The sequence below is a fragment of the Aedes albopictus genome, chromosome 2 (assembly GCF_035046485.1).
Source record: "Aedes albopictus strain Foshan chromosome 2, AalbF5, whole genome shotgun sequence".
NCBI lineage: Eukaryota > Metazoa > Arthropoda > Insecta > Diptera > Culicidae > Aedes > Aedes albopictus.
The window spans coordinates 380,834,857-380,860,475 of record NC_085137.1 but is presented as its reverse complement, the minus strand read 5'-3'; the positions used below and the strand labels follow the sequence as shown (position 1 = coordinate 380,860,475).

General features: G+C 38.5%; 2 protein-coding genes across 6 annotated transcripts in view; both read left to right on the top strand.

The window, feature by feature from the left end:
* Window positions 1–25,619, top strand: part of LOC109415821 (cyclic nucleotide-gated cation channel alpha-3) — a 571,815-nt gene that overhangs the window by 176,970 nt on the left and 369,226 nt on the right. The gene's annotated exons all lie outside the window — the stretch shown is intronic.
* The window catches only part of LOC134288380 (uncharacterized), a 111,120-nt gene continuing 101,747 nt past the window's right edge, over window positions 16,247–25,619 (top strand). The window contains exon 1 of the mRNA XM_062853072.1: window positions 16,247–24,388. Coding sequence (XP_062709056.1) covers window positions 21,112–22,581 — 1,470 coding nt within the window. The 5' untranslated portion in view covers window positions 16,247–21,111 and the 3' untranslated portion in view covers window positions 22,582–24,388. The remainder of the gene's footprint in view (window positions 24,389–25,619) is intronic.

Here is a 25,619-nt window from a genome sequence, read left to right as displayed (position 1 = left end):
ACAGTTTGAGTTTAAATGCATTACTCATGTTTTATCTTCTTGTCATGCTTACCGTCATAACTACGAATGCGAACCTGGTGCATGATTTTGAAAAACAGGATTAAGATTAATTTTCAAAACGTATTGTAATTGATTACGCAAAATAGATCATGATGTCATGATCTGTATTTGTGGTGTACATCCGATTCTTTTTTTACACGATTTTTTTGCACTGCCGTGTAGAAAAAAAATCCTCACAAAATGCTGCAAAAAGTTTTATTTTTGAATAAATTGTGGAGAAATCATATTCGTTTTTTTTAATTACATAGCTTTTATATGCACGGAAGTTTTTATATGGTTTGTATATCCTGTGCAAAATGAAATAAAAACACGTGAAAACACGTGGATCATATCTATATTCCATATTTTTCAGAATGGATTTATTCCTGGTGTGCTCTGCATAAAGATTTATAAAGATTTCATACAAGATGCTTCCAGTCTAGAATATTACAAAGATGCCTTCTCGAGTAATGGTTGGTGTAAAATTTAAAGTGCGGCTCGATAATCCATAGATCATTAGACACTGAGGTGACAAGATTATTTTTCAAATATGTTTTAGTCGTAATCAGTATTGTATTGCATTGCAATAGTGCAATTAAGAGTTCGCATAAGATAACGCTTCAAGTCATGGAACACATTATTATTATCTCACCAATACACGTATATCATCTACATTGTTGTATGCATGAGGCGCTTTTGCTGCATCTTATGCGATATAACTTCCCGCATGTTACGATGATAATGAGGATTTATGGGGATCGTTGGTGAATTCTTTGTAGCAGACCGCAAACTCCGTATAACGGGTGCGAAAACAGCTTTAAGCTGAAATTTAATTGCTTCATTAGATAACCATTAGTTCACAAATAATTCAGTTGGTATTACTTACATAATTCGGTCTCCAGCTCCATTTACAATAGTTTTCAATTACCCCGTAACATATATAATCTTCTGTGATCTATCTGTGATACATAATAGGTTTAAGGTTAGAATAACAAATGTATGAACTTGTTGAAACTTACTGTGATACAATTCTGTGATTTTAGTTTACTTCATATTTATCTATTTGGCAAGTGAATAAATAAACTGTTAGCTGTAAGTAGATTTAGGAATATTAGAATTTAACACCATAATTAGTAAAAAAACTTTCAATTACATTGGCATGACTCCTCTCTCTATGTATCACATTCATGACTCTAATCTGTAATCGTTTTGTATGACATTTGTCTATAACGCACGATCATTGTATATCTCGGGCAATGTTGGCAGCAACACCGCATAACATGGTCAATTTATAAAACATGTAAATTTGTTGCCTTGGTATCTGACTTGCTTCGAAGAACATTCTAAAGTATTGCCAGATGCTCCCAGACTCTGTTTCGTGATGTTTCCAGAGCTTTTCTGGAAAGCTGCTAACATAATCTCTTTGATTTACTTAATAACAAAAGCTAGACTTTACATACACCTGCGTGAGTGAGGAATGGATAAATTGGCGTGGAATTTGCGAAAAAATTCCTCGTCTTCTTGGTGAGACTCGAACTCACGAAAGACTCGATGATTTTGGACTTTTGGAGTTCTCCACTCGGCTTGGTAAGTCGCAAAAATCGATAATTAATCAATTAATTGTGTCATGGAGCAACCTACTCATGTCCCGTAACCGATCGTTTGAGAACATCGTGACCCGTTGGTTGGAATCTTTCCGCTCATCACGCGATCTCTTCGACACAGGCGTCGATGAGAGGTGTGTGGACTTCCCATGGAACTTCCAACACATTAAAAACAATACGCTCTCCCCTAGGCTTAACATATACAACATATGCGTAATGTGGATGGACATCTACTTCATCCGAAAGAAGTGCGGTATATCAAAAAGATAACCTCAGAATTTCGAGCTGAACTTGAATTCATATTAATCACTACATCGAAGTCTTCTCGTGGTGTAGTTGTAATGCGCTTAGTGAGTATGAGTCGTGAGTTCGAGTCTCACCGAAAGGGTGAGTAACTTTTTTTGCAAATTCCACTCCAATTTGTCCATTCCTCACTCACGCAGGTGTTTGTATAGTCCAGCTTTTGGATTTAAAGAAAAATTGGATACAATTCCTCATTATTACTTTTTTAATTTTTTGAACAATATTTTCAAAATCGATTTGCATACATATGTAGAGGAAGTATCAAGGTGTCCTCTGATTTTTTTTCACTGGTGGAAAATATGCAAAATTGAAAAACATTATCCACCAGGGAAACAATTCAAATGATAACTTGATGCTAGACTTGATGCTTCCCTCACATGTGTATGAGAACCGATTTTAAACAAATGACTCCTTTATCTATATATAAAAGTTTAATATAAAATCAAAAACTAAATTAATGGAGAATGCTTTCAGTTTTGCCTTAAGCAAAACTTCCACTCGGTTGGTTAAGCCGCAAACATCGATAAATAATTAATTAATTACCTCTTTGATTTGTTACTAAAACACTGCTGGAAGGATTCCAGAATGATTTTGAGAGGCGTTCCAGAAGTATCTGGAAGCGTCTTTGTATGAATATATATTTTAAAATGATTGTAAAGGATAACATTATTTCAAAGCAATCCCTGAAGCATACTTGAAGCATTCTGGACGCATCTCCGAAGTGAAAAATTTTTCAAGAATTTTGCATTTGCATGCATAAACTTCTGTGTTGAAAATTTCTCAGTTTTCTCGATTGAATCACTCTAGCTATTGGAACCAGAAATTTCTTCTATGATTTTGTTAATGAATTGATCAGACAGTTTCCTCTAGAAATGCCATTGAAGGCTTTGTTTTTTTTTATTGTGTACCTCAAGGAATCTCTTAATGTGTTCATGAAAATGCTCATGGAATTCTCCTTAAAGAATTTGATATGTTTTTTTTTTGCAATTTCGTATTGAAATTATCTCTTACAATAATGAGATACCTCATGAGTTTTGAAGCCAAACATTTCAATAGGTCCTATCTGCATTTGAGAGGCTCTCTTTGTTCACTTTCTTTTTCAATTATTGCAATGTAGTGGTACACTTTTCAACTATTTTTGCAGTACAAATCAAAAGACGATTGTTTTGACCATCGTTCAATGCAAGGAGACAATCATAATACAAATAAACAGCTGAGATATTAACGAAAGAGAGGGAAACCAAAGAGAGGCTCTCTTCTGCAGATAGGACCTTTAGACATGTTTGGCCTGTTTTCTCCTAATACCTTTTCAAGCAATACCTCCAAGAATTCCCTCCTACAGTTACTGCAGGATTTTTCTATAGGCCCTTCTATCATCGAAATTTCAACGTTTTTCCTAGAATCTTTTCATGGAATATCCCCAAAAAACTTACTCCAGAAGTTGCATACATGAATTGATTTCAAAGCTCTGGACCCTTGCACCTCCCCCCTAGATCCAGCCCTGGGTGTTTGATTCATTTTGTGAAAACTTCCGATAGATTTCGTGATTTCAATATGTTTTTAGAAGTTTTGTGTATGAGGTTTTAGCTGGCTTTTGTTTAATAGTTAACCATTGTGCATGGCTCTGAATCCACAGTGGTGATTTTTCTAAAAATTTATCTTCCAATTTAAACAAAACGGTGTCTTCGAATTTCGATTTTTTCCCGTCTATTCAGAAACAGCCGGCAGCAATGATTGGCTGATCTATCACGAGTTCCTAAACAAATTTTCTCCTAGAAATCGTAGAATCTTCTCCAGAATTTGCCAACATATGTATTTAGAAGATTTTCGAAATTTTGATGCCAAAATTAGTCAACTTCGAATTTATTTATTTTTATATTAGAAACGCCTCGACGAACTTGTTTCAGCAATTTTTTCAAGATTTTTTTTTCCAGGAATGAGCCGAAGTTATTGTCCTTAAGTAGGGTATTGGTTCCCTTATTAAGCATGTGGCTCCCATTTTCATCCCACGAAAAACAAAGGATTGAAGCGCTGATTCTTTTGTTTCTTATTTTTGTATTTTTTGTTAGAAGTGAGCACCATGAAAACAAAAAGAACGGAGTCAATCGGTACCGTAATCGCTTGTTTTCGAATAGGATGAAAATGGGAGCATGAGATTACTGATGGCACACATACCCTACATTGTAAATTTTTCTTAGAGGATTCCCACTTGAATTTATTTTTGAAATTTTCCGCCATGAAACAAGAAGTACAAGAACTAATTTTCTATGAATTCCCAGGATTTTCCTCTAGAAATTTCTGCAGGAATTTCAACAGATTTTTTTTATTCTTTATTTCTGTGGAACCATTGAAAAAAATCTTTAAACGATTGACCAATGTTATTGGCATCCTTGAAACTAATTCTTAGATGTTAATTCTAAGAAAATTCATGGAGAAATTTCTGGAAAACTCCAATCAACCTGCTAATAAAGTTCTGGACTAACTAACCTGCTAACTAAGTACTGGAATATGCTTTGTCCTCATTTAAAAGTTATGCCAGAAATAAAAATAACAAAAGCTAGTATGATGATGCTGAATGTGGGCGTGTTAGTAGAATATGTACCTGTTAGTAAAAAGAAAATTGGTTTAAATACTCTTCTTTTTAATTCGTATAAAAATTTGCATCCCTTGACGGATACGATTTCGGCCTCCATTGTAAGGTTGTCTTCAGTGTCTCGACTCTGAACCAGTCCAGTTAAATACGAGACACTGAAGACGATTTTACAGTAACTGTTGAGGTCGAAGTACATATCTTTCAAGGATGCACATTTTAGTTGGATTTAAAAGAACAGCACTTAGCCCGATTTTCTTTTTATAATAGTAGGGAATCGCGCCCCTTGGGCGGTGGCTTCTATATTCGTCTGTTTTCCACTATAACTCAGTCAAATTTGAACCAATTGACACAACTTTTGGAATGTGGTGGGATAGGTGTAGTATCTACCGGTGTACAACATTTCAAGTCAATTGGTTCAAAATTGACTGAGTTATAGTGGAAAACAGACGAATATAGAAGCCACCGCCCAAGTGGCGCGATACAGTAGAGACAATTATTAGAAAAAGTTTAACTTCTTAGGAAATTATTGATCGATGATTCGTTTCTAAAAATACCTACGCAGTCCCACAATCTGCGAAACATCGCACATCTCTATTTGCTCTCATCAGCACAGTAGTCGTCCGATAATACAGTGGGGTATTGCAGAGAGTTCACATTCTTACATACATACATGCTCCGGTGGTGGCGGCGGGTCAGAATTTGTGTCCCGAGTCCCGTCGGCGATGATGCCGGGCTCCGGCGTACAACGCATAAATTGCTCCAGCAGACATTAAAATTGAGAAGCTGGCTTTGCCGCCACGCTGGATGCCAACCAGACCGCCACGCTCGCTGGGAATGCCGACTCGACTACTGACTCCGAGTGCATGATGGACGGTGTGTCAATGTGCGGAAGTTCCGGTACAAACTACATGGTTGCATTTTTTCGAAATTTCTTCGCTGTGTTCACGCGAGAACTAGCCGACTGTCCGGGGGAAAATTCCCATACATCCGCATCATACGAATCCCGGCGGAACCGATCCTTTTTGCTGGCACATACATGGCGGCAAGTGCTTCTCGCTGGATGCCACTTAGTTGTTGCTGGTGGTATTAAAATCGCTGGATATAGTGTTCGTTCCCGTATTTGCCCTCATCGTCGTCGTTGTTGTCGTCGTCGTCGTCGTTGTCATCTACTGGGTCTTGGGTTCCCCGTATAATAACGAAATGACGTCAGTCTGACATGATGTATGTTAATTAAATTTCTTAGCCGGGTCATGCACGCTCCGAGGATAAATCTTGATATAACATTTTTCTGATATGCAGCCTAACATAAATTATTCATTGTTTGTGAGAATAAATACGGGGATAACGCGGGATTGGCTTGTATGCGACACATACCAACCGAGCGAGCGGCTTCGATGCTGGAACTTTTAGTATCGAAGAGGGCTTTATGTTAGGTCGCTGAGGAAGCCTTAGTATGGCAAGGCAGCCGGGTACCTAGACATGAGTGACACATTCTCGGGCGGTTAGACTGGAGGCTGCTTTCTTGGTATAATAATAATAGAGGTAGGATGCAGCTCAGGACATGGCGGTGTATGTGCCCAGCAAAGGAATGAAGTTGTTGAAATCCGGTGTGACAAGACGCTTTTACGCAATTGAATTTTGCGGTCGGGCAGAGCATGTTTCTGCTGGTTTCACGGAATTTGATTTGTTAATGAATAATACTATAAATGTATTATAGCTAAAAAAAATTATGCAGACCGTTAAGGATACTTTTATACTCTCCTTTTTCAAAAATGATCATTATTAAAGCCAAGGATGGGATCATTCATTTGCAATCATTTACATTCACTTGCGAATAACTCGCTTCAGAAACATCGTAGCAAAAACTAATGTATGGAACACTTTTTTACCTAAAATTTTGCAGAACAATGTTCTAACGTAGCGTCAAAAATAAAGTCAACAGAAGGCAGCAAACGCAACTATCCACTGCGTGAATGTAATTTACATTCACCGCGTGGAGAGTTGCCTTCACAGCTCGTTCACGAATTTGGTATGCGTGTGCGACCCTAATGCTATTCGGCAAACTTTCAGATAAAACTACAAGGCTCAATTAATCCATAAGGACTGTATCGGAAATTAACTATAAACGTACACTACTGCCTAAACAATAATCTATTCAAAATAAACATTATTTTATTTTTGGAGATACTATATAAATCTTTGAAATAAAGAATGACATTTCTGATTTTCAAAAAATAATCATTTAGCTTGAACTTTTATCTCAAAGATTGCACATATGTTTTTAAAATTTTGGACACCCCTTAAAAATTAACATTGCGAAAACTGTGGAAAAATATTAATTTTTTTCTCTTATTTTTACGCAAATATATTCTTTTTCAGAATGCTCATAATATATGAAAATAATTTTTATCAAGAAAAATTTTCGGTGCGGTTTAGCGCAATTCTTAAAAATGAAAAAAATGGCCATATTTCGAGGAACTCTTTTTTTATGCAACTTTAAAAAACAATTACGCAAATAAAAAATGCATAAAGTTAAAAATTCGCATGTTTTTCAATTGGGCATGTATTTATATTTATTGAAAAGGTAGTTTTACCAGAGAACGGAATTTTATAACCTCTGAAGATATTTAAAACAGAGTCAAAGATCGACCAAAAAGTAGGTGTTTTTTGGGATAGACCATTTTCTACATGTTGGAGGGTTTTCTATCTAAAATAAGAATTTTAAAAGTCGGTATTGAGTGATATGTTATGTGTACATAACTGCTAGTAATAATCATCATTTTCCAGATATTTCCCCGTACAAATTTTTTTTTCGCTACAAATTATTGAAACGTGAAAAAGATTAAAAAAATGCCTTTTGTACAGATTGTTATTTTGTGTGGTGTACTCATGGAACCATATTATCAATAATACTAAACATTTTCCAAATTTCTTCAAGTTGTTCTAAACTTAACTATATTGTGAAGATTTCATAGAAGAACCGAAATAAAAAGACCAACGTGCTGCGAGATAGAGCATTTTGAACGTTTATAGTTAATTTCCGATACAGTCCTTACATAGTTTTTTTTTTTGATAGAATGCTTCTGAACTGAACTGAAAAGTTAAGTGAATGTAACTTTTTGCAAATGAATGATCCCATCCCTGATTAAAGCTCCGGGTAACCTTTGAATTCGTCACCTTTGAATTTTTCTGCAGGAACTACTGGCAACTACAAGAATGACTCCATACAATTTTTGATTGGATATTCGCAATACTTGATGAGGTATTTCAGATAATGTTTTGACCCAATCTGGTCCCTCTGACCCATAGTCACCCCAACGACGGTATGTTATATTTTTAACAAACTTTCATTATGCATCCAGGATCCAATTTGCTTCTTGATTTGTTTGCAAATTCAACCATGCGTGGGTGCAGCACGGGTGTTCTAGGAGTTTAGGAGGTTCTACGGTTACTGCAGAAGAATTCGAAGGGGCCCCACAGGGCTTTGGGGTAACATTATTCTGTTGAATTGAAACAAAACTCAGTCTGCACAAATTTAGTGGTGTTGTGTATTTAAATTGACCCTTCAGAAGAGTGATTTCTACCGAAAGCCGTCTTTCAGTGTAGGGAGTTTCGGGGGGTCTCTTGAGCGTTCCAGGGGTTTTCATGGCATTCTACGGCGTATCAGGGACGTTCCATCGTGTTCCAGCTGGTTTCAGAAGCGTTCCGGGGGTTTTGAAGGGGTTTTGGGGATATTCCAGGTAGTTTAAGAGGTCATTTATTAAATTTTAGTGACGTTCAATGGAGTTTCGGACAATGATGCTATTTTTCACCGATTATAATTAATTAATAATTACTTGCTCATCAAAGCTCATCATTTGTACTGTCGTGTAGCGCCGTGGGAGCGTTCTATGGGTTTCAAATGGCGTTTCAGGATTAGTTCAGTTTGTTTCACGGGTGTTCATGGGGCATTGAGAGGGATTTCATCGGAGTTTTAGAGGTATTCCAGGGAGATTCAGGTACCCATGAGAATTTTAGGGGTGTTACACGGGGTTTGATGGAGTCTCAGGGGCGTTTAAAAAGGTTCAGGGACGATCCATAGGGTTTAAGGGACGGTTCAGTGGGTTTCATGAGCGTTCCAGGGATTTTCAAGGCACATTAAAGGGCGTTACATGGAGTTTTAGAGGTGCTCCCGGGAGTTTAGGGGCGTTCCATGGGGTTTCAGGAACGTTCCAGGTGATTCAGCGGGCTTCAATCAGGGGCGTCAGGAGAGTTTCAAGGGTTTTCTAGGGGTTACCGGGGTGTTCCAGGAAGGTTCTGGGGATTCTAGTAGGTTTTGGAGGGGTCCCAGGAGCGTTCCAGGGGTGTTTCAGGTGGTTTCAGGGGATTTAAGGAGAGTTCAATTGGGTTTTAGAGAAGTTCCAGCGCTTTCCAGGGACTTTGCGTAGCGTTCAGGGTAATAAATCCTTTGGAAACTTCTCAGAGACCCTCCTGGAACCCTCTGACAATCCTTGAAACTTCCATACTGGGAAAACTTGTAATGTGAAGGCACAGAATTCGCAAATTGATATATGATTTTGTGAGAAAAGTCGCATCCTGGTGGGATTCGAAACCACGAAACCGCATTTTCAACACCTGCGCTAAGCCACAGAACAAGTAACGATTTTGCAGAATAGAGAGCCAAACTGACTCCAGGCTCGCACCATGGGCACTCCCTTTTTCACAAACCCATCTCAGTATCGGTTCAGATGCCAATTCACAACACACTCGCGTTTGTCCCCACTAAGTACAAGGGACAGCGAATTGGTTCGAAGGAAAAAGTGAAAAATGACGCGTGTTTGGGGCAGTTGCGATGGGGTGGCATTCTTCGAAGGAAAAAGTGAAAAATGACGCGTGTTTGTGGCAGCTGCGATGAATATCTCGGTCGCGCTGCATTGTTCGAAGTAAAAAGTAAAAAGTAACACGTGTTTGGAGCAGGTGCACATTGTCCTTCTTCGTGAAGTGATAAAAATGGATGCACGGTTATCGGTTCACATACCTTTGATGGCTAGGTCTATTTGTTGGTGTTCAACCATAATTGAAGGAATTTGGCAATCTCAATCTTGTGAGAAGGAATTTGTTTCTTGTGAGACTGATACTGCCCAATTCCTTCGATCTTCGTATAACAATGCATTCACCAAGAACATATATTCTTTGGAGGATAAAATTCTACACAACATTGAGAACTTTGGCATATGGAGGTTCGTGAAGGCAAGATAGGGTAGAAATTTACTTCGTCATATGCGCTAGTTCCCGTCATATCAGATAGAAAATATGTAGGTAATAATTACGGACTAACTTCCACCAATGACTCAATAAATGGAAGCAAAAAATGTAGACAATCAATAACTATCTCTTATTTTCCATCTCATATTTTCCTATTCGGCGTATGTCGAAGGCAATCGCACCCAAGCAGGAGCTAGACGGATTGTTTTTCATCACCGTTAAATTTCGCCAGATTCACTTATTGATATGACCTTCAATTTACACCCCACAAAAGCTCTGGAGCACTTCAAAGTTGGATTTCACTGCTGCAAAATACAGCAAAGGTACGCAATTGTTGAAATAAATGGTTTCTTCCTGTAGGTAAATTGTAAACAACAAGTTGTCTTCGTCGCAAGATACAGGCGTGTGTGTGAATTTTCTGCATACGAAACATCTTATTTCACAACCACAGAGAAAGATTTCTTCGTTGTACAGTGATGGCGTTTTCTAGTTTGGTGAGCATAAATATTAACTGAAATATTTTGGTCGTTAATCTTAAGCCACATCTCATCACATGTGGTCTCCAGTTAGTTTAATGGTTAAGGCTATGGATCGTGAGTCCGGAGACGGCGGGTTCGATTCTCGTTCCGGTTGAGATTTTTTTAACGACTGCCTGGGCATAGTGTATCATTGCACTTGCCATACAATGTTCAAATTTTTTGCAATGGCGAGCAAAGAAACCCCTTCACCTAATAGCTGTGGAAGTGTTCTAAGAACACTACGTTGATGAGAGGCAGGCCAAGTTCTAATGCAAACGTCTAGCTATAAAGAAGAAGCCAAATCTATCTCAATTAGAAAGTTTTTTGCTAAATAATAACACATAGCTTTATTTGTATTGTAACAAATTTGACCAACTTTTCTACAACTACATTTTTGACCATTCTATGTACCATGGTGTCACGCAGAAGGTATGACGGAAATTTACATTATCTAGTTCCCAAAATAGACGTAGATTAGATGGAAAAAGAATCCGAGAGACAATTATCCAATCTTATTATTTTAAGGGAGTAGTAAATGTTTTGCAATATTTTTAATTATGTTTTGAAGGCTAAATCATTGCCCGTGTAGCTGCCGGCTTAGAATAGCACTACGGACCACCTGTTCCGGGGGTAAAAGTCCACCAAACAGGTAACCCCAATCCAAGGTGTCAGGCGACCCGTGCTGAGGGATGAATGGTTGAGGGGGTTTAAAATATGCTCAATCTTTAACGGAGCCCGTAGCGTGGGTAGATCGCCTTTTTGGGTTGCGTTGCGGTGATAGATCTACCAAACCGAAATCTAGTGTCGTCCTATTTTTCAATTTTGGAATATGTGTTCTGGTAATTAAAGGCATTAGTCCTTGCTACTGGTGTTGTGATGACTTCCAGTCTTTGAATAAAACTAAGTTTACCAACTTTACTTTGCATATAGTTAAAAACCTCACCATCTGAGGCTAAACTCAATGCAAAGGAAATCAAATTGGGTTAGGGATCCATGTATGTACTAACTCTTCGAAGACTGGAAAGTGCTAGTACGCGAGGAACATACTAGAACCCTTATTACTGAAGACATGTTCCATTATTGGAATGGTATTGCTGCTAATGTTAAAACCCGGCTCTTTTTGCTGGGGAGAATTTAGCGGTAAACAAGGGTGATGCTAGGTTTCCGATGCATGGCCAATTATCAGTGCACTTGTTTCGTTTTCTATAAGAAAGACATTTCTAAGAAAGCAAAACAAAAACTGTATCAAAATCGATACTTTATTGCCCTTCAATGGCAATTGAGTAATGCGACATGCACTACACTAAAGATACGGGTAATGTCACAATAGATCTAAAAACGGGTCGCAGTGACAGACCCGAACAGGAATAAAAAAAAAAAAAAGGCTAAATCATGAATTATTCAACGAAAACACATTGACCATGAGGAATTGGGCGACCGAACATTATTGGTCGGTGCTTAGTATGACGGGAATTAGATAAAAACCTTATATTTATTTATTTTGACTTTTGGATCTTTTAATCACTTATATTTTTGATCTTTTGTCCTAGTCGATCTTTCAACCTTTTGACCTTCGACCTTAAGACCTTCGACCTTTTGATTCTCGAACTTTTGTCATAAAACTTTTTGTGGAAAGGTGAGAAACCTTAAGTATGCTACTGAGAGAGGTGAGGGCTTCCATACAAATGAACCGAAATCCATTCAATATAATTCAAACGTGATGGAAAGGATGGAGCTTAGACATAATTATGATCTGATGATTTCTTTACCTAGAAAACATTTCAGTAGATTACAATTCAACAGAGTTTAAGATTGCTCTGTTGAATTTTTGTTACAAAGAATATGTGCAGTCAACATAAGCCAAGTTAAGCCCATGAGATTCTGTTATAATCTACTCTTCAGTAATTTCTCACTCTTGTAGCTCATTTGGCTTATCCGCTTGAACTGAGAATATTATGGAGTCAGAAAAATCCTCTTTTTCATGTATGAAGTCGCAAATGTTTTACATTAATCTCCACAACTGCTGGTCCAGCCGGGTTCGGAGAGAAAAAAAAATCAAAGTGAAAACATTTTTATTCGTTTCTCAACAGAAGCACTACACTGGCAGCAAGTTGACCCAAACAGAATGTGCGAGCCCAATAAAGCATGATCTCAGGAAGAAGCTGCAATTAACCTCCTTTTTTTCGGGGCCTCCCGAAGCACCATCACTGGCTGACCGACTGACTGGTCGGCACACAGTAACGAGTGTGCGAATTACATCGGATTCCAGCTGTGGTGTTTCTGCGTTGCCGGAGCTTTTCGTAAACCCGCAAGGAAACCCGACTTGTTGGGAAAAACAAAATTATTACAGGTTCTGTTATTTTGTTACAATGATTTTTAGTAACAACGGTTGTTATAAACTTGTACCGTAAGTAGTAAAAATTAAAAAAAAAAATCCAACGAAACTCGTTTCAATTAGAACAAAAATCTAACAAGTTGAGATGTTATCATAACAAGATAGTATCAAATTTTGTTAGATTAATCTTGTGAAACCATAACAAAATTATAACAAGTTCTGTTATATATTTCAGAACAAATTTGTTACAAATTTAGTTATAAATCTCTTGGTTCGAGTTTCAAGCTTTTGTGCAATAGCATTAGCATTAGCATTAGCATTAGCATTAAGCGAGTCGCACACATTCGTAGGTGGTACAGTCCTAGACCGCTGTTATGAGGGTTGTCTCCTTCCCGTCTGAACCAAAGCACAAAGATTTGGGACTAATCTCTGACTCTTGGACAAGACTGACGCAATCCTCCAATGGTCGAGCACTGTCCTGGCCACGTCCTTGCGACTGCTGAGGAATGGGAAAGGATGGTTAGTTTTGGACACCTATGAAAAATGTAGACAACTCTACGATCTCTCAGGCCTAGGTGTCACGGGAATTTGGGTGTTGTTAGTGGAAGGGTAAACTCCAAAGGATACGCTTGGTTAACGTTCAGGCACACCACCCGGGTAGACGTGAATATCATAATCATATCTTAAAACGATCAAATTTTGATGTCATATCTTAATATGATATTGATGAGATATTCAAAAAGTTGCCAAATATCTGCTCAATATCTCATCGTGATATGATTTCAAAATTAGTACTTAACTTGATCTTTAGAAAGCCTAGTGCAACCCGCTGTATAAATGTCGAAATTTCCCAACATTGCGCATACAACTATTTTAAGTTTTCAACTTTCATTATGCGCCGTCCCCAAATAACGTAACGCTTCAGGAGATAGGTGTTCAAAAAATTCCGTAACGCTCCAGGGGAATAGGGAATACAGCCTAGCGTTACGACCCATACAAAAAAGTTGGAGTTATCATACAAAAGCACATTATGGATTCCGCCAAATCCTAATGAACCAACCACCGAGTTCAAAGATATCGAATTTAGCGTTACATAATAAACAGATGTTCCCTTATGTACACCACAAATTTTACAAACGAGCACTGGGACAAAAAGAAAGTAGAAGTGGTCTTCATTTTCAATAAGCGGGTTTATGGATGCGGCAATTGAACAAAAAAAAAACAGAGTAATCGGCACAAAAAAATGCATATACCTAATCGATATTTACTTTTCTTTAAAAAAAAAGACATAAAAATATATACTGATTTTATCTGATAGATTTCTTAATCCCAGTTTATAATTATTTTATTTCACTGTGAGTAAAGCAGCAGAGGCTTTCCAATTGAGTCCGATGCCAACATGACCTGGACCTCGATGTCGAGCTTGCATTTGTGGTTCGAATCTAATAAATGAATCACCGGACAATTTGGGAACTTTATCGGCCCGCTAAGCAAAATACGTCCATTTCGAAAAACGGACCGTTTGATTCTAGATTCAACAAAACATACCGCTGCAGACGACAAGCTTTTTGAGTTTCAACCAACGAATTGCGTAGCGATTCTGCATGGGGTATACGAACAGACGACAGTCATGACGACTACGATCTTCTAAATGTTTCCAAAGCTTTTCTGGGCGACAGTTCACAATGAAGCACGTTCAGTGAAGTAAATACATACTAGATTTACCTTCTCACCATACAAAAATTCAGCTCATTACTACAATCTAGTACTTTATTGATTGCGTCCTATTGGTGGAAATTAGGCGCAAAATAAACCAAACATGTTTCTACGCATGTCGTTTTTAAAGTTTGGATCACTAGCTTTGTTAACAATTCAGAGAAAGAGCATGAAATGTGAAATCATCTAGAGAAAAGTGCTCTCTTAGTTTAGGAAAATGTGCAAAATAGCCTTAAGGGGCTGTCCATAAACCACGTGGTCATTGGGGGGGGGTGGGGGGGGGGGGGTTCGGCCAATGATCATTTTGTATGGACAAATAAAAAAATTTGTATGGACTTGTATTGTTTTTCATCACCGTTAAATTTCGCCAGATTCACTTATTGATATGACCTTCAATTTACACCCCACAAAAGCTCTGGAGCACTTCAAAGTTGGATTTCACTGCTGCAAAATACAGCAAAGGTACGCAATTGTTGAAATAAATGGTTTCTTCCTGTAGGTAAATTGTAAACAACAAGTTGTCTTCGTCGCAAGATACAGGACTAGGGGGGGGGGGTGAAAAGTCCCAAAAAAATGACCACGTGGTTTATGGACAGCCCCTAATTCATTTTTATTTTCCATACCATCACGCCAGTTTACAAATTTTGGGTGGAAACTGTATTAATATTCTGCAATATAACATTTATCATTGAAAAATCTGAAAAATACTCCTCAAGATCAAAATTAGCTCTTCACATTTCGATCTGCAACATCCAGAATTCGAAAGATCTGAAAATTACTGCTCAAGATCAAAATCAGTTCTTTGACACATTCATCTATAACATCCAAAAATTGTAAGATCTGAAAACTACTATTCAAGATCATAAATAGTTCTTTCACACACTCATCTACAACATGGCGGGACCAAACCAACACAACTACCATGACTCGCAAACACCTTGGAAAACGTAGAACTTGATGCTCTTGTTACCTCCTATTTTCAGATATAAGTCGTCTTTTTTTTACTCTAATCCATCTGTCAGATCATTTTATGATATTGGTTTGATGTGCTACAGCCCAGATCTCCCCAGATATTAGTCTGATCTTATAACATCAAAATGAGATATTATTATGTTCTTCCCCATACTAATTTTTGATCTTATTTTTGATCTTTTATCTCTTATGTCAAACAAACCAATAGCTAATTAAGATCTTGAGTACTTCACTGAGGAATATCAAATGATGATATTGTTCTGATTTTTACTTCTACTCGGGCATTGTTAGACTACTTCGAATCAGTTGTCTGCCCAATTCATCCTCGTCATCTTGTTGGCATTTGGTCGAATTACTAGATTCTTCGGTTGAAAATCTGAAATATAAAATAATATTAACATCGTACGTCAAATAAGCTACAAATTAGTGATACGCTCGCCACAGTTACATATTTTAAAAATATTATTTATATCGTACGATACATTTACCTGAATCCTTCTGAAATAAAATGTTAATTAGCAGTACATTGAAACACAAATACAACAAAACACAAAAAAAAGAGCATCAAACTTTGATCTTGGAATATTTAAAAATACGGTAAATATCAAGATCAAAATTTGATTTGGTAGATCTTACACCGCAACGCACCATTCTAAGGTGATCTATCCACGTTACGGGGTAGTAATTCTTGGAAAAATACATATATAGTTTCAAGCTTTTGTGCAATAATACAAAAAAAATAAATCAATTCTAAAATGATTTTGTTACACAGAATATAATAAACACGTTTAGTGTTACGAAATTATGTTATAGGCATTTATATTACAATACATAAGATAACAAATTTTGTTATACATCTGTTAGGATAAATTAGACAAGTTTTGTTATTTTTTTGTTACTAAAACTATAACAAATGTTACTATAATTCTGTTATGGGTATTTGCATGAAAAAATAATTACAACATAATTATATCAACTTTTGTTATTTCTAACAAAAGTTGTCACAATTTTGTTCTGATTTTGATATGTGCTTCTGGTCGGAAAGCATTCCTCCGGCGGCGACGGGGTCCACTGTTTGCTAGTGGCTGGAACTGGTAATAAGTACGGATGTGTGAAAGTAATATTTTTTTTCCTTTTTTTTCGTGTAAGCTGGTGGATGGAGGCTTTGCAGTATTTTATGGCATTATGTGATGGATGGTTATGATGAAAGTTGGTTTGCGTTCGTGGAATGGATAAGTTGTAAGTTATGCGCTCCAGTTATTTCAGGATGAGATTTTCCGGTGTAGCGAGAATTATTTTTCGGCACATGGTACACCATCAAACGTAGTTGCCTTCATTTCATTGAGGGACAGATACCAAGCCTCACGAGCTTCAAGGTCAATCGAATTCGATCATTCCGATAAACACAAACATCCTATTTGAATGTCTTTGAAATCGCGCCACACTTGAGCGACGTATTTTCCATCGAGTCATTGACGCTCTTCTCGCCGAGTTGAAAGCGTCGAAAAGAGAGTTCAAGTCCTTCCCAGAAGCCCGCATTTCGATTGCCGCAAAAGTAGAACGAATAACCTCCAGAGGCAGTTCAAACTGTTATATGAGTTCGCTGTTTGCCATCAAAAGGAAATATCGTCGAATTTCCCACACACCCAACAGTAGGCACGGTGTGACTGAAACCGTTATTATCAAACTAACAAAAAATTTGCTCGTTGTCCAAAATATACAAAAAAAAAAATTTGCGAGACGAACCAGCCAAGGGCTGAAAGTCTCTTAAATAAAGACAAATCAATCAATCAAACAATTTGAAAATGTTTTATCGAAGGAATTTTTGCTGCTGACATAAAAAATGCTAAACTTTTTTATAGGAAGCTTTAAAACCATTCATAGTGGCATTAAACATTTGATTGATGTGCAGTTATTTATACTTTCTATGATGAAAATCAAATCAGGAGTACTTTCTAGTAGTATTTTTGATTTCTTGTCGGACATACAGCCCGAGCAGAAGGGCATACCTTACAAATACATACCGTGGAAAGAGCAACCTGTGCTCTAATACCTCAAGTTGGTATTGCTATATTATTCTATGCAATGATATGAGAACACCACAATAACAAATGGTGGTATTTGAGCAAAGTTAGGTATTGATGGGGTATTGTTGATTTAGCTGGGAAAATAGCTGAATAACAAGATTTGTTATTACATCATGGAGCTATCGAAAAATGTTCAATTTAATAGCAAGAAATGTTATTACTTTGTTATTTCAAACCTTCTGGATAACAAATAAAGCACTTGAAATTAATGGTATGCATTCATTATTGAGACAACAAGACTTGTTATTTTTCAGTTGTTATTTATACAAAATTATGGTATTCATTTTTGTTATTTTGCTTCTTATGTCCACCTATCGAAGGGCATATTTTGTTGCTATTCTTTTCTGCTCGGGAGAGGAGGTAAAATTTTACCTTCTCAATAAAAAAATTAAATAGCCGTAACTTTTAAAAAAGTGCATCAAATATTCTCAAATTTTTACTGTACGTTGATCAATTAGTTGTGTACCATTGGACAAAATTTGGAAAAGATCGGACTAATCTGCACGAAGTTATAGAATAAGGTATAATTATTCGATAGCCAACTTTGGGCTGTTATATCTCCGGATTTAATGAACTGAATGCAATGAAATTTTGACCATTTATGTCTAATATAATGATGCTTTGAAAGTCTTTTGACTTATCTTAAAAATTTTAACACGGAAGAAAATTATAACGATTAGATTATTTTTCAAATAAAACACCAAATTTTCTTAAATTTCAACATCGTTTCAAAATTCAAGATGCTAATTATAGTTCATTTTGATTCCCTCTAAATGTCTTGAATACAAATATGTTTTGAAAGAAAGTAACAACATAGGCGGCAATTCATTGAAAAAGTAATGGGGGGCATATTAAAAATAGACCAATTTACTAAAAAATCATAAAATTAATGAAATCGCTATAACTTTTTCTCTTGTTAATAATTTTAAGCTGAGTCAAACGGTTTACAGACCTCAAATTTCATTGCATTCGGTTCATTGAATCCGGAGATATAACAGCTCAAAGTTGGCTATCGGATAATTCTACCTTTTTTAGAAAATGTTTATAACTTCGTGCAGAATAGCCCGATCTTTTCCAAATTTTGTCCACTGATACACAACTAGTTGATCAACATACATACATACATACATTTGAGAATATTTTATGCACTTTTCGAAAAGTTACAGCTAATTTAACATTTTTTTAAAAGTGAAAATTTTGCCTATCCCGATCATTTTGTCTATCCCCTGTACAATAATGATGTAACATTTTGTCAGGGCCTGGAATGTGAAGATCCAAGACCATTTTTCAAGAAATTTATCTGTCAATTATTCCAGAGACTTCTCCGAGAACCTCTTGTGGGTGGAGGTTTGGTTCTTTTTTTTTTGTTTATTTTATTCATTTTTTTTTATAATCCTTATTAGTATCTCAATAAATTTTTACACTCTTCAACTCAATCTAGGTGTTCTGTGTATTATAACACACTATCATCCTAATTTGGTAAAATAAATTTAAGCTATTATCAATACTAATTCATAACATCTTGCATTTCGTTTGCTGTAGCAGTTAAGATTTTTTTGCAGGCATTATTTTTCACCTGCTTGTCAGAAATATTTTTTTAACTTATCCTAACTCTAACCTAACTTAAACTAATTATACAAAGAACTAATTGTAGCAATAGAAGACTGCAACGATTTTTGACGAAAGTTTGCAATGGTTTTATTTGACATCTGTTCCAATGTTTCAATATTAGAAATTTGATGCAACTCATTATTTTGAATTTTCTGAAGTTGCTTCTTTCTGGTATTGCAACAGCTTGACTTCGTCCGACCAATTTATTAGAGTTCCCCTCATAGTGACAACATGTCTACTTGAGGGTTTCAAATAAAGAGCTCTTGGCTTATGTGGGAATATTATAAGTTGAGTTTTGGAAGCATTTGGAGAAATCTTTCATTTTTGCAAATAAGAAGAAAAAATATCTAAACTTTTTCGCAATCTACTACAAATGACACGCAAACTTCGCCCCTTGGCTAGGTTTGGTTCTCTTTTCCTTTATGGGTCTACGTTCCTACTGCAACTTGGCCTGCTTTACTTTAACTTAATGTTCTTTGAGCACTTTACCAGACTTGGTTAGCATCTATATTTGCCAATAACGACGATTCCAGACTCACCGTGGTATGAAATACGTGAGAAGTGGAACATTCAACTAGTGCCACATTACATACCCATTCTGACGACTGGCGGCAAGCGTGGGAGTGTCGGTGACGTACGTTGTACGTGTACATGTCGCCGAAGGACGCCAAGGCGGATGTCATTCGGCGGAAAAATGAAACGGGAAATAACATCACATAAAAAGCCAGCAGCTCCCGTTCAGCTTTCCGAAAAATTGCGAAAAGCAGTCGCTCGTAGTTTTTCCAGTTTGGAACCGAGATGGTGCCGGTGTGGTGGTGTGCACGCGACAGCGGGAATAACATTTCAAATATTCCCGAAAGTGGTGACGTACGGCCTCTGCGCTTCTGGGAAAGTTTTGATGGGATTCGTCATTGCTTTGCAAGTGACGAATACAAAGCTATCGTGAAATTGGAACTTGAAGTTTTGCAATGTAAATTTCTAGTTCTCGACTAATAAAGAGCATTCAAGGATTTTGTCATTGAAATCGAAAATCAATAAAATTTTACATAATGTTCTTGCAAAAGAAAATATGATCCAACATTTTGATTATTTTTTATTATACGTTATTTTACATCATACGAAAAGCATTACTGTACAAACCGTTTACCAATATTCTAAACTGTGTGCAATCATATGGGACTCGTTCATTTCTGGTTGTGACACGAAATACCTAGAACGTGAATGAAGCGAAGAAAATCAACATTCGCACAGACAGAAAACATCACTATTGACTTTGAACTGAAAATATTATTAAATGTGCTCTCGCCAACGTAGGTACAAATTGAAAACGCATTTCCGAACTTGAACGGTTCAGATTGAATCAACATGGTCAGATATGATGATGCTTGGGATTGTTCGGACTCTAAAGAAGTTGATCATCAACATTAATTTCTATTCCCGATCAGCCTAGATAGCCGTGTAGTGGCGGTAGCAGTTCCCTCAACTGGCTAAGAATATCACTACGGATTGCCTGATCCGGTGGTAAAAGTCCACCAAACAAGCGACCCCTAATTCATGGTGTCAAGCGTACCGTGCCTAGGAATGAATGGTTAGGGGGGTCTAATAAAAATTTAACCGTGAACGGAGGCTGTGGAGTACCAGGGCACCCTCCACAGTAGTTTGCCCTTACTGTGTTAAACGGAGCAATGACGCAGTGGACCTTATTTGTCTTTGGGATAATCGGCCACTTTTCTTACGTCTCAATTCCGAGGCTTAATAAAAGTAGGTAAATGAAATTTGTTATGGCAGGAATTAAGTTCGTACACCTTCATCACGCAAAAGGTGCTTCTGTTGTGTTGAGTCGAAGGTTTAAAAAAGAAGGACTGGAAGTGGCGCTTATTCAAGAGCCATGGTCCAATAAACGAAAGGTTCTTGGAGTTCTGACACAAAATAGTAAACTATTTTATTATGAGCAATAAGATTCGCTCAGAACCGCTGTCTTAGTACGCAAAACGTTAAAATGCTATCCTATTACAGAGTTTATCAGAAAGGACATTGTTGCGGTCATGGTAGAGGTACCAACCACTAGGGGTAAAACTGAGATCGCATTATGGAAGCCCCCGACCCTTCTAACTCAGTCGAGCCCTGCTGCCAGCGTCAACTCAGCCGTCCTGGTCCTGTAGTTGAGACTGAGGAACGGGGCTTCCACAGTGCCTCGCCAGGCAAGTACCCTAATATTAGCGTCGCTTCGCGATCTGATTCGTCCTCCGTTCCTAGCATCGAACCCTTGCCACCGGCTTTGGAACTGGCATGCTACAATGATTCCGAATCATCGCCGCATGACGCTGATCCGAATTCCTGCTTACCGGCACTTCCGACTTCATCGAGGTCCTCATCGTTCGCACCGTCCGCAACAACACGAACAAACGTTTCACCGGCCTCCGCAAGTATCCTATTGTACTATCAAAATGTTGGTGGGATCAACAGCTCTATCGCCGAGTACCAGTCAGCAATCAGTGACGGCTGCTACGATGTCTACGGTCTTTGTGAAACCTGGCTGAATGAAAACACCTCGACGAGTCAACTGTTCGACGACTCGTATTCCGTCTATAGGCAGGACCGGTCACCTTCAAACAGCAACAAAAGTTCCGGAGGTGGCGTTTTGCTGGCAGTGCGATCGTGCTTCAAATCGCGTGTGCTTAATCCCCCTGGCGGTCCGATGGTCGAGCAACTATGGATCGCTATCACAACAGCTGACGCAACGCTTTATTTGTGCCTGGTTTATATACCACCTGATCGAGTAAACGATGGCGATGTGATCGAGAACCACCTCACCTCGCTCGATTGGGTTGTTGCTCAGTTGGGGCCCAGAGACAACGTTATCATCGTCGGAGATTTCAATCTGAGTGCAATTTCTTGGCAACGCACCTCCTGTGGGTACCTCTTTCCGATTTCTTCTCGATCCTCTATTAGCACAGCATCACGACAGTTGCTCGACGCGTACTCCACCGCTAGACTTAGGCAATTGTATGGTGTCGAAAATGAAAACAATCGAATCCTCGACCTGTGTTTCTTCAGCGAGGAAATATCCATGGACGGCGTAGTCATGCAAGCCCCCTTTCCACTCGTTAAAATCTGTCGGCATCATCCCCCTGTGCTAGCGAGAATGGAAATATCCCCTCAAATCCGCTTTTGCGATACGGTGGAAAATGTATCCTACGATTGTAGTAAGGCTGATTTCAATAAAATCAACGACTTTCTGGCACATGTCGATTGGGACGACGTTTTTCGCGATTTGGATGCAAATCTCGCTGCGTCAACGCTTTCTGGAATTCTGTGGTATGCCATAGACCAGTATGTTCCAGCGAAATCTGAACGTGCTGCGCCCAAGTTGGCTTGGTCAAATGCCGATCTAAGATGCCTCAAGAGGTTGAAGAAGGCAGCCTTTCGGCAACATAGCAAACATCGGACAGACGCTACTAGAGCAGTATATTTGGAAGTGAACACCGAATACAAGAAACTCAACGATCGTCTCTACAATGCCTATCAAGAGCGTCGATTTCTAAATTATTTGAGGTGATAGTTCTGCAACAGCTAATTCAGAGCTACAGTCATTACATCTCGCCGGATCAACACGGTTTCATGCCTAAACGCTCCACGACTACTAATTTGGCATGTTTTACTTCGTTTGTGATTCGCCAAATTGAAGCCGGTCAGCAAGTTGACGCTATTTACACCGACCTGTCTGCCGCTTTTGATAAAATGAATCATCAGATTGCGATTGCCAAACTCGATAAACTAGGGATGAATGATAGTTTGCTCCTCTGGCTTCGATCGTATTTGACCGGACGAAGCATGTCCGTCAAAATTGGAGACCATGTGTCGATGCCTTTCTCGGTTTGGTCCGGCGTTCCTCAAGGCAGCCACCTCGGTCCATTCTTGTTCCTGCTCTACATGAACGATGTCAATCTTGTATTGGATTGTCTGAAACTCTCGTATGCCGATGATTTTAAGCTGTATTACGTAGTGAGGAACTCACATGATGCGTCTTTCCTGCAACAACAGTTGGAAATTTTCGCTCGATGGTGCCGTGTCAACCGAATGTCGCTAAATGTGTCAAAATGCTCGGTAATTTCGTTCGGCCGTAAAGGGAGCGTTTACACTTTGATTATTCCCTGGCGGAAACTCGATTGAAGCGTAAAACTACAGTGAAGGATTTGGGTATTCTCTTGGATGTTCAGCTGACCTTCAAAGACTATGTGGCGTACATCGTTTCAAAAGCCTCGTCACAGCTGGGATTTCTGTTTCGCTTCTGCAAAAAATTCGAGGACGTATACTGCCTGAAAGCTTTGTATTGTTCTATTGTGCGTCCAGTACTAGAATACTCATCCGTCGTATGGTCACCGTACTACAGGAACGAAATTCAACGGATTGAGGCCGTCCAGCGTAAATTTATTCGTTTTGCCCTTCGTCACCTCAGTTGGAGGCACCCGTTAAACTTGCCAAGCTACGAAAGCCGCTGCAAACTGATATGCCTGGAGCTACTCGAGCCGAGGCGCGACGTGGCAAAAGCGTGTTTTATAGGGGATCTCCTACAAGGCAATATTGATTGTCCGCTGCTCCTCAGCATGCTGGATATCAACATACACTACCGGAATCTTCGCCAAAATGCATTCATCCGTTTTCCCCGCACCAGAACTAATTATGGATTCCATGAACCGATCCGCAGTATGTCACGTTGTTGGTTCTCTGGCCGCACTGCGTGAGCTTTGTTCTTCTCACGCAGGTGATGGTGCTATCCAAGGTAAGTAAAAGGAAGGTAATCCAATATGTCAGCTTGCACCATCCGCCATATTGGAAAACCTAACGACAGCTGGCAAGTTTGTGTTTAATTTTTTTTCACTAGTGAGATGACAAACAAAAACTTTCAGCCCTAGCAACGTAGCAACCCCACAGAAACCATTCACGCTTAACTTTCTCAGCACTAAAATCGGACAAATTCCATGACACTCATCGAGTGTTTCCTACTTATACAGATTGCAAATTAGCTCGTACACCAACTTAAGCAAATATTTTGCAATATTTTTGGCAAAGCAATCTCTTTTGGTTAAGAAATCACCATTGTATTCATAATTAACAAAAATGCGGGGGCACGAGCAAATTTTAAACCTGGAAGGATATTACTCATTTTATGAGTGCCATGGAAATATGTCAACATTGGTTATCCGTGTTGAGAATGTTGTTGCCGATGCGGCGCAGCAACGCTTCTGTAGCGTTCTGCAGCATAAACAAACTTGCTGGCTGTCACCTCCATCCCCCCGCAGTGTGCCGCACTCCCCGCATCCACTTACTGCTTATACGCTAACACCTTCCTTATAAACATCTTGGTGCTATCGGTCGTCGCTTTCGGCGAGTTTTCAGCACCTCTGGCAGCTCGGCCGGCACAGCTGATCGAGTGGGTAGCGTCGTGAGGTGAAACCAGCATACTCGGTCGTCAGTCATCATCAAACCATTAGCTAGAACAGTTCTGAAATCTAGAATAAATTATAAGTGAATACGAAGTGTACTTTAATTCCTTTGCTAATAAAGTTAGTCTTTTGTACTGAGTAGTGCAGTGTACTGAAAAGGTAGTTTTAGTTTTAGTCTAGTTTTAGTCTAGTTTTAGTTGATCCCGAGTTACTGTTACTGCAGTGAAGTGAGACCCTGTGCGGTGCCGTTCAATTTCGGTCGAATATCTACTGCTGTGCTGTTCGCCACCCAGCCGAGAGGGTTTTAGCGCCGCTTGCTACCACCCACCCACAGGAAATTTATGCTGCGGTCCTTAGGGTGCTGCGCCAATAGTGGTCCAACGTCGTTCTCGTTAATTACCGAAAAAAAACCACAACGTAGGGGTAAGATCCAACACACGTGTTTTCAACAAATGCCATCGTGTATTAAATTTTAATTTGTCCCGGGAAACTAATAAGCTTAATTTTAGAAGAGTTTTATGTTAGTTTTAAGATAAACCATTGTCATTAGGGTGGGGATTTCACCTGTTGACGAATAAACCACAGACAAACAGACGTAACACTTCGAACATTTTTCGATTCAAATTATAGTTACGGAAACACATTCGCCCAATGCTAAAAGGACTGAGTTTGGCCGACTATCAACTAGGTGGCGGTAGTGGGCAAACGTCAAACTCGAACAAAAACGATGCGAGCGCTACGGGTGGTCAGTTGGCCAACTAACAAATGTTCAAATAGACCGTTAAATCGGTGTACGATGGGAATTATCGGAGTGTTACGTCTGTTTGTCTGTGAATAAACAATAAACAATTGTTGAATACGCATTCATTTACAATGGGAGAAACTATTGATTCAACCCAAAAGTTAGAATCATTTTCTCAAAGGGTAAATGAAAGTAGGGTATTGTACCACTTGGGCAGGTGTACCTATTTTGGGCACTTGCCGCTATAACTAAGTCAATTTCAAACCGATTGATTTGAATTTTTGTACAGAGTTAGATACTGTACGTGCCTAACTCTATACAAAATTTCAAATCAATCGGTTTGAAATTGACTTAATTATAGCGGCAAATGCCCAAAATAGGTACACCTGCCCAAATGGTACAAGACCC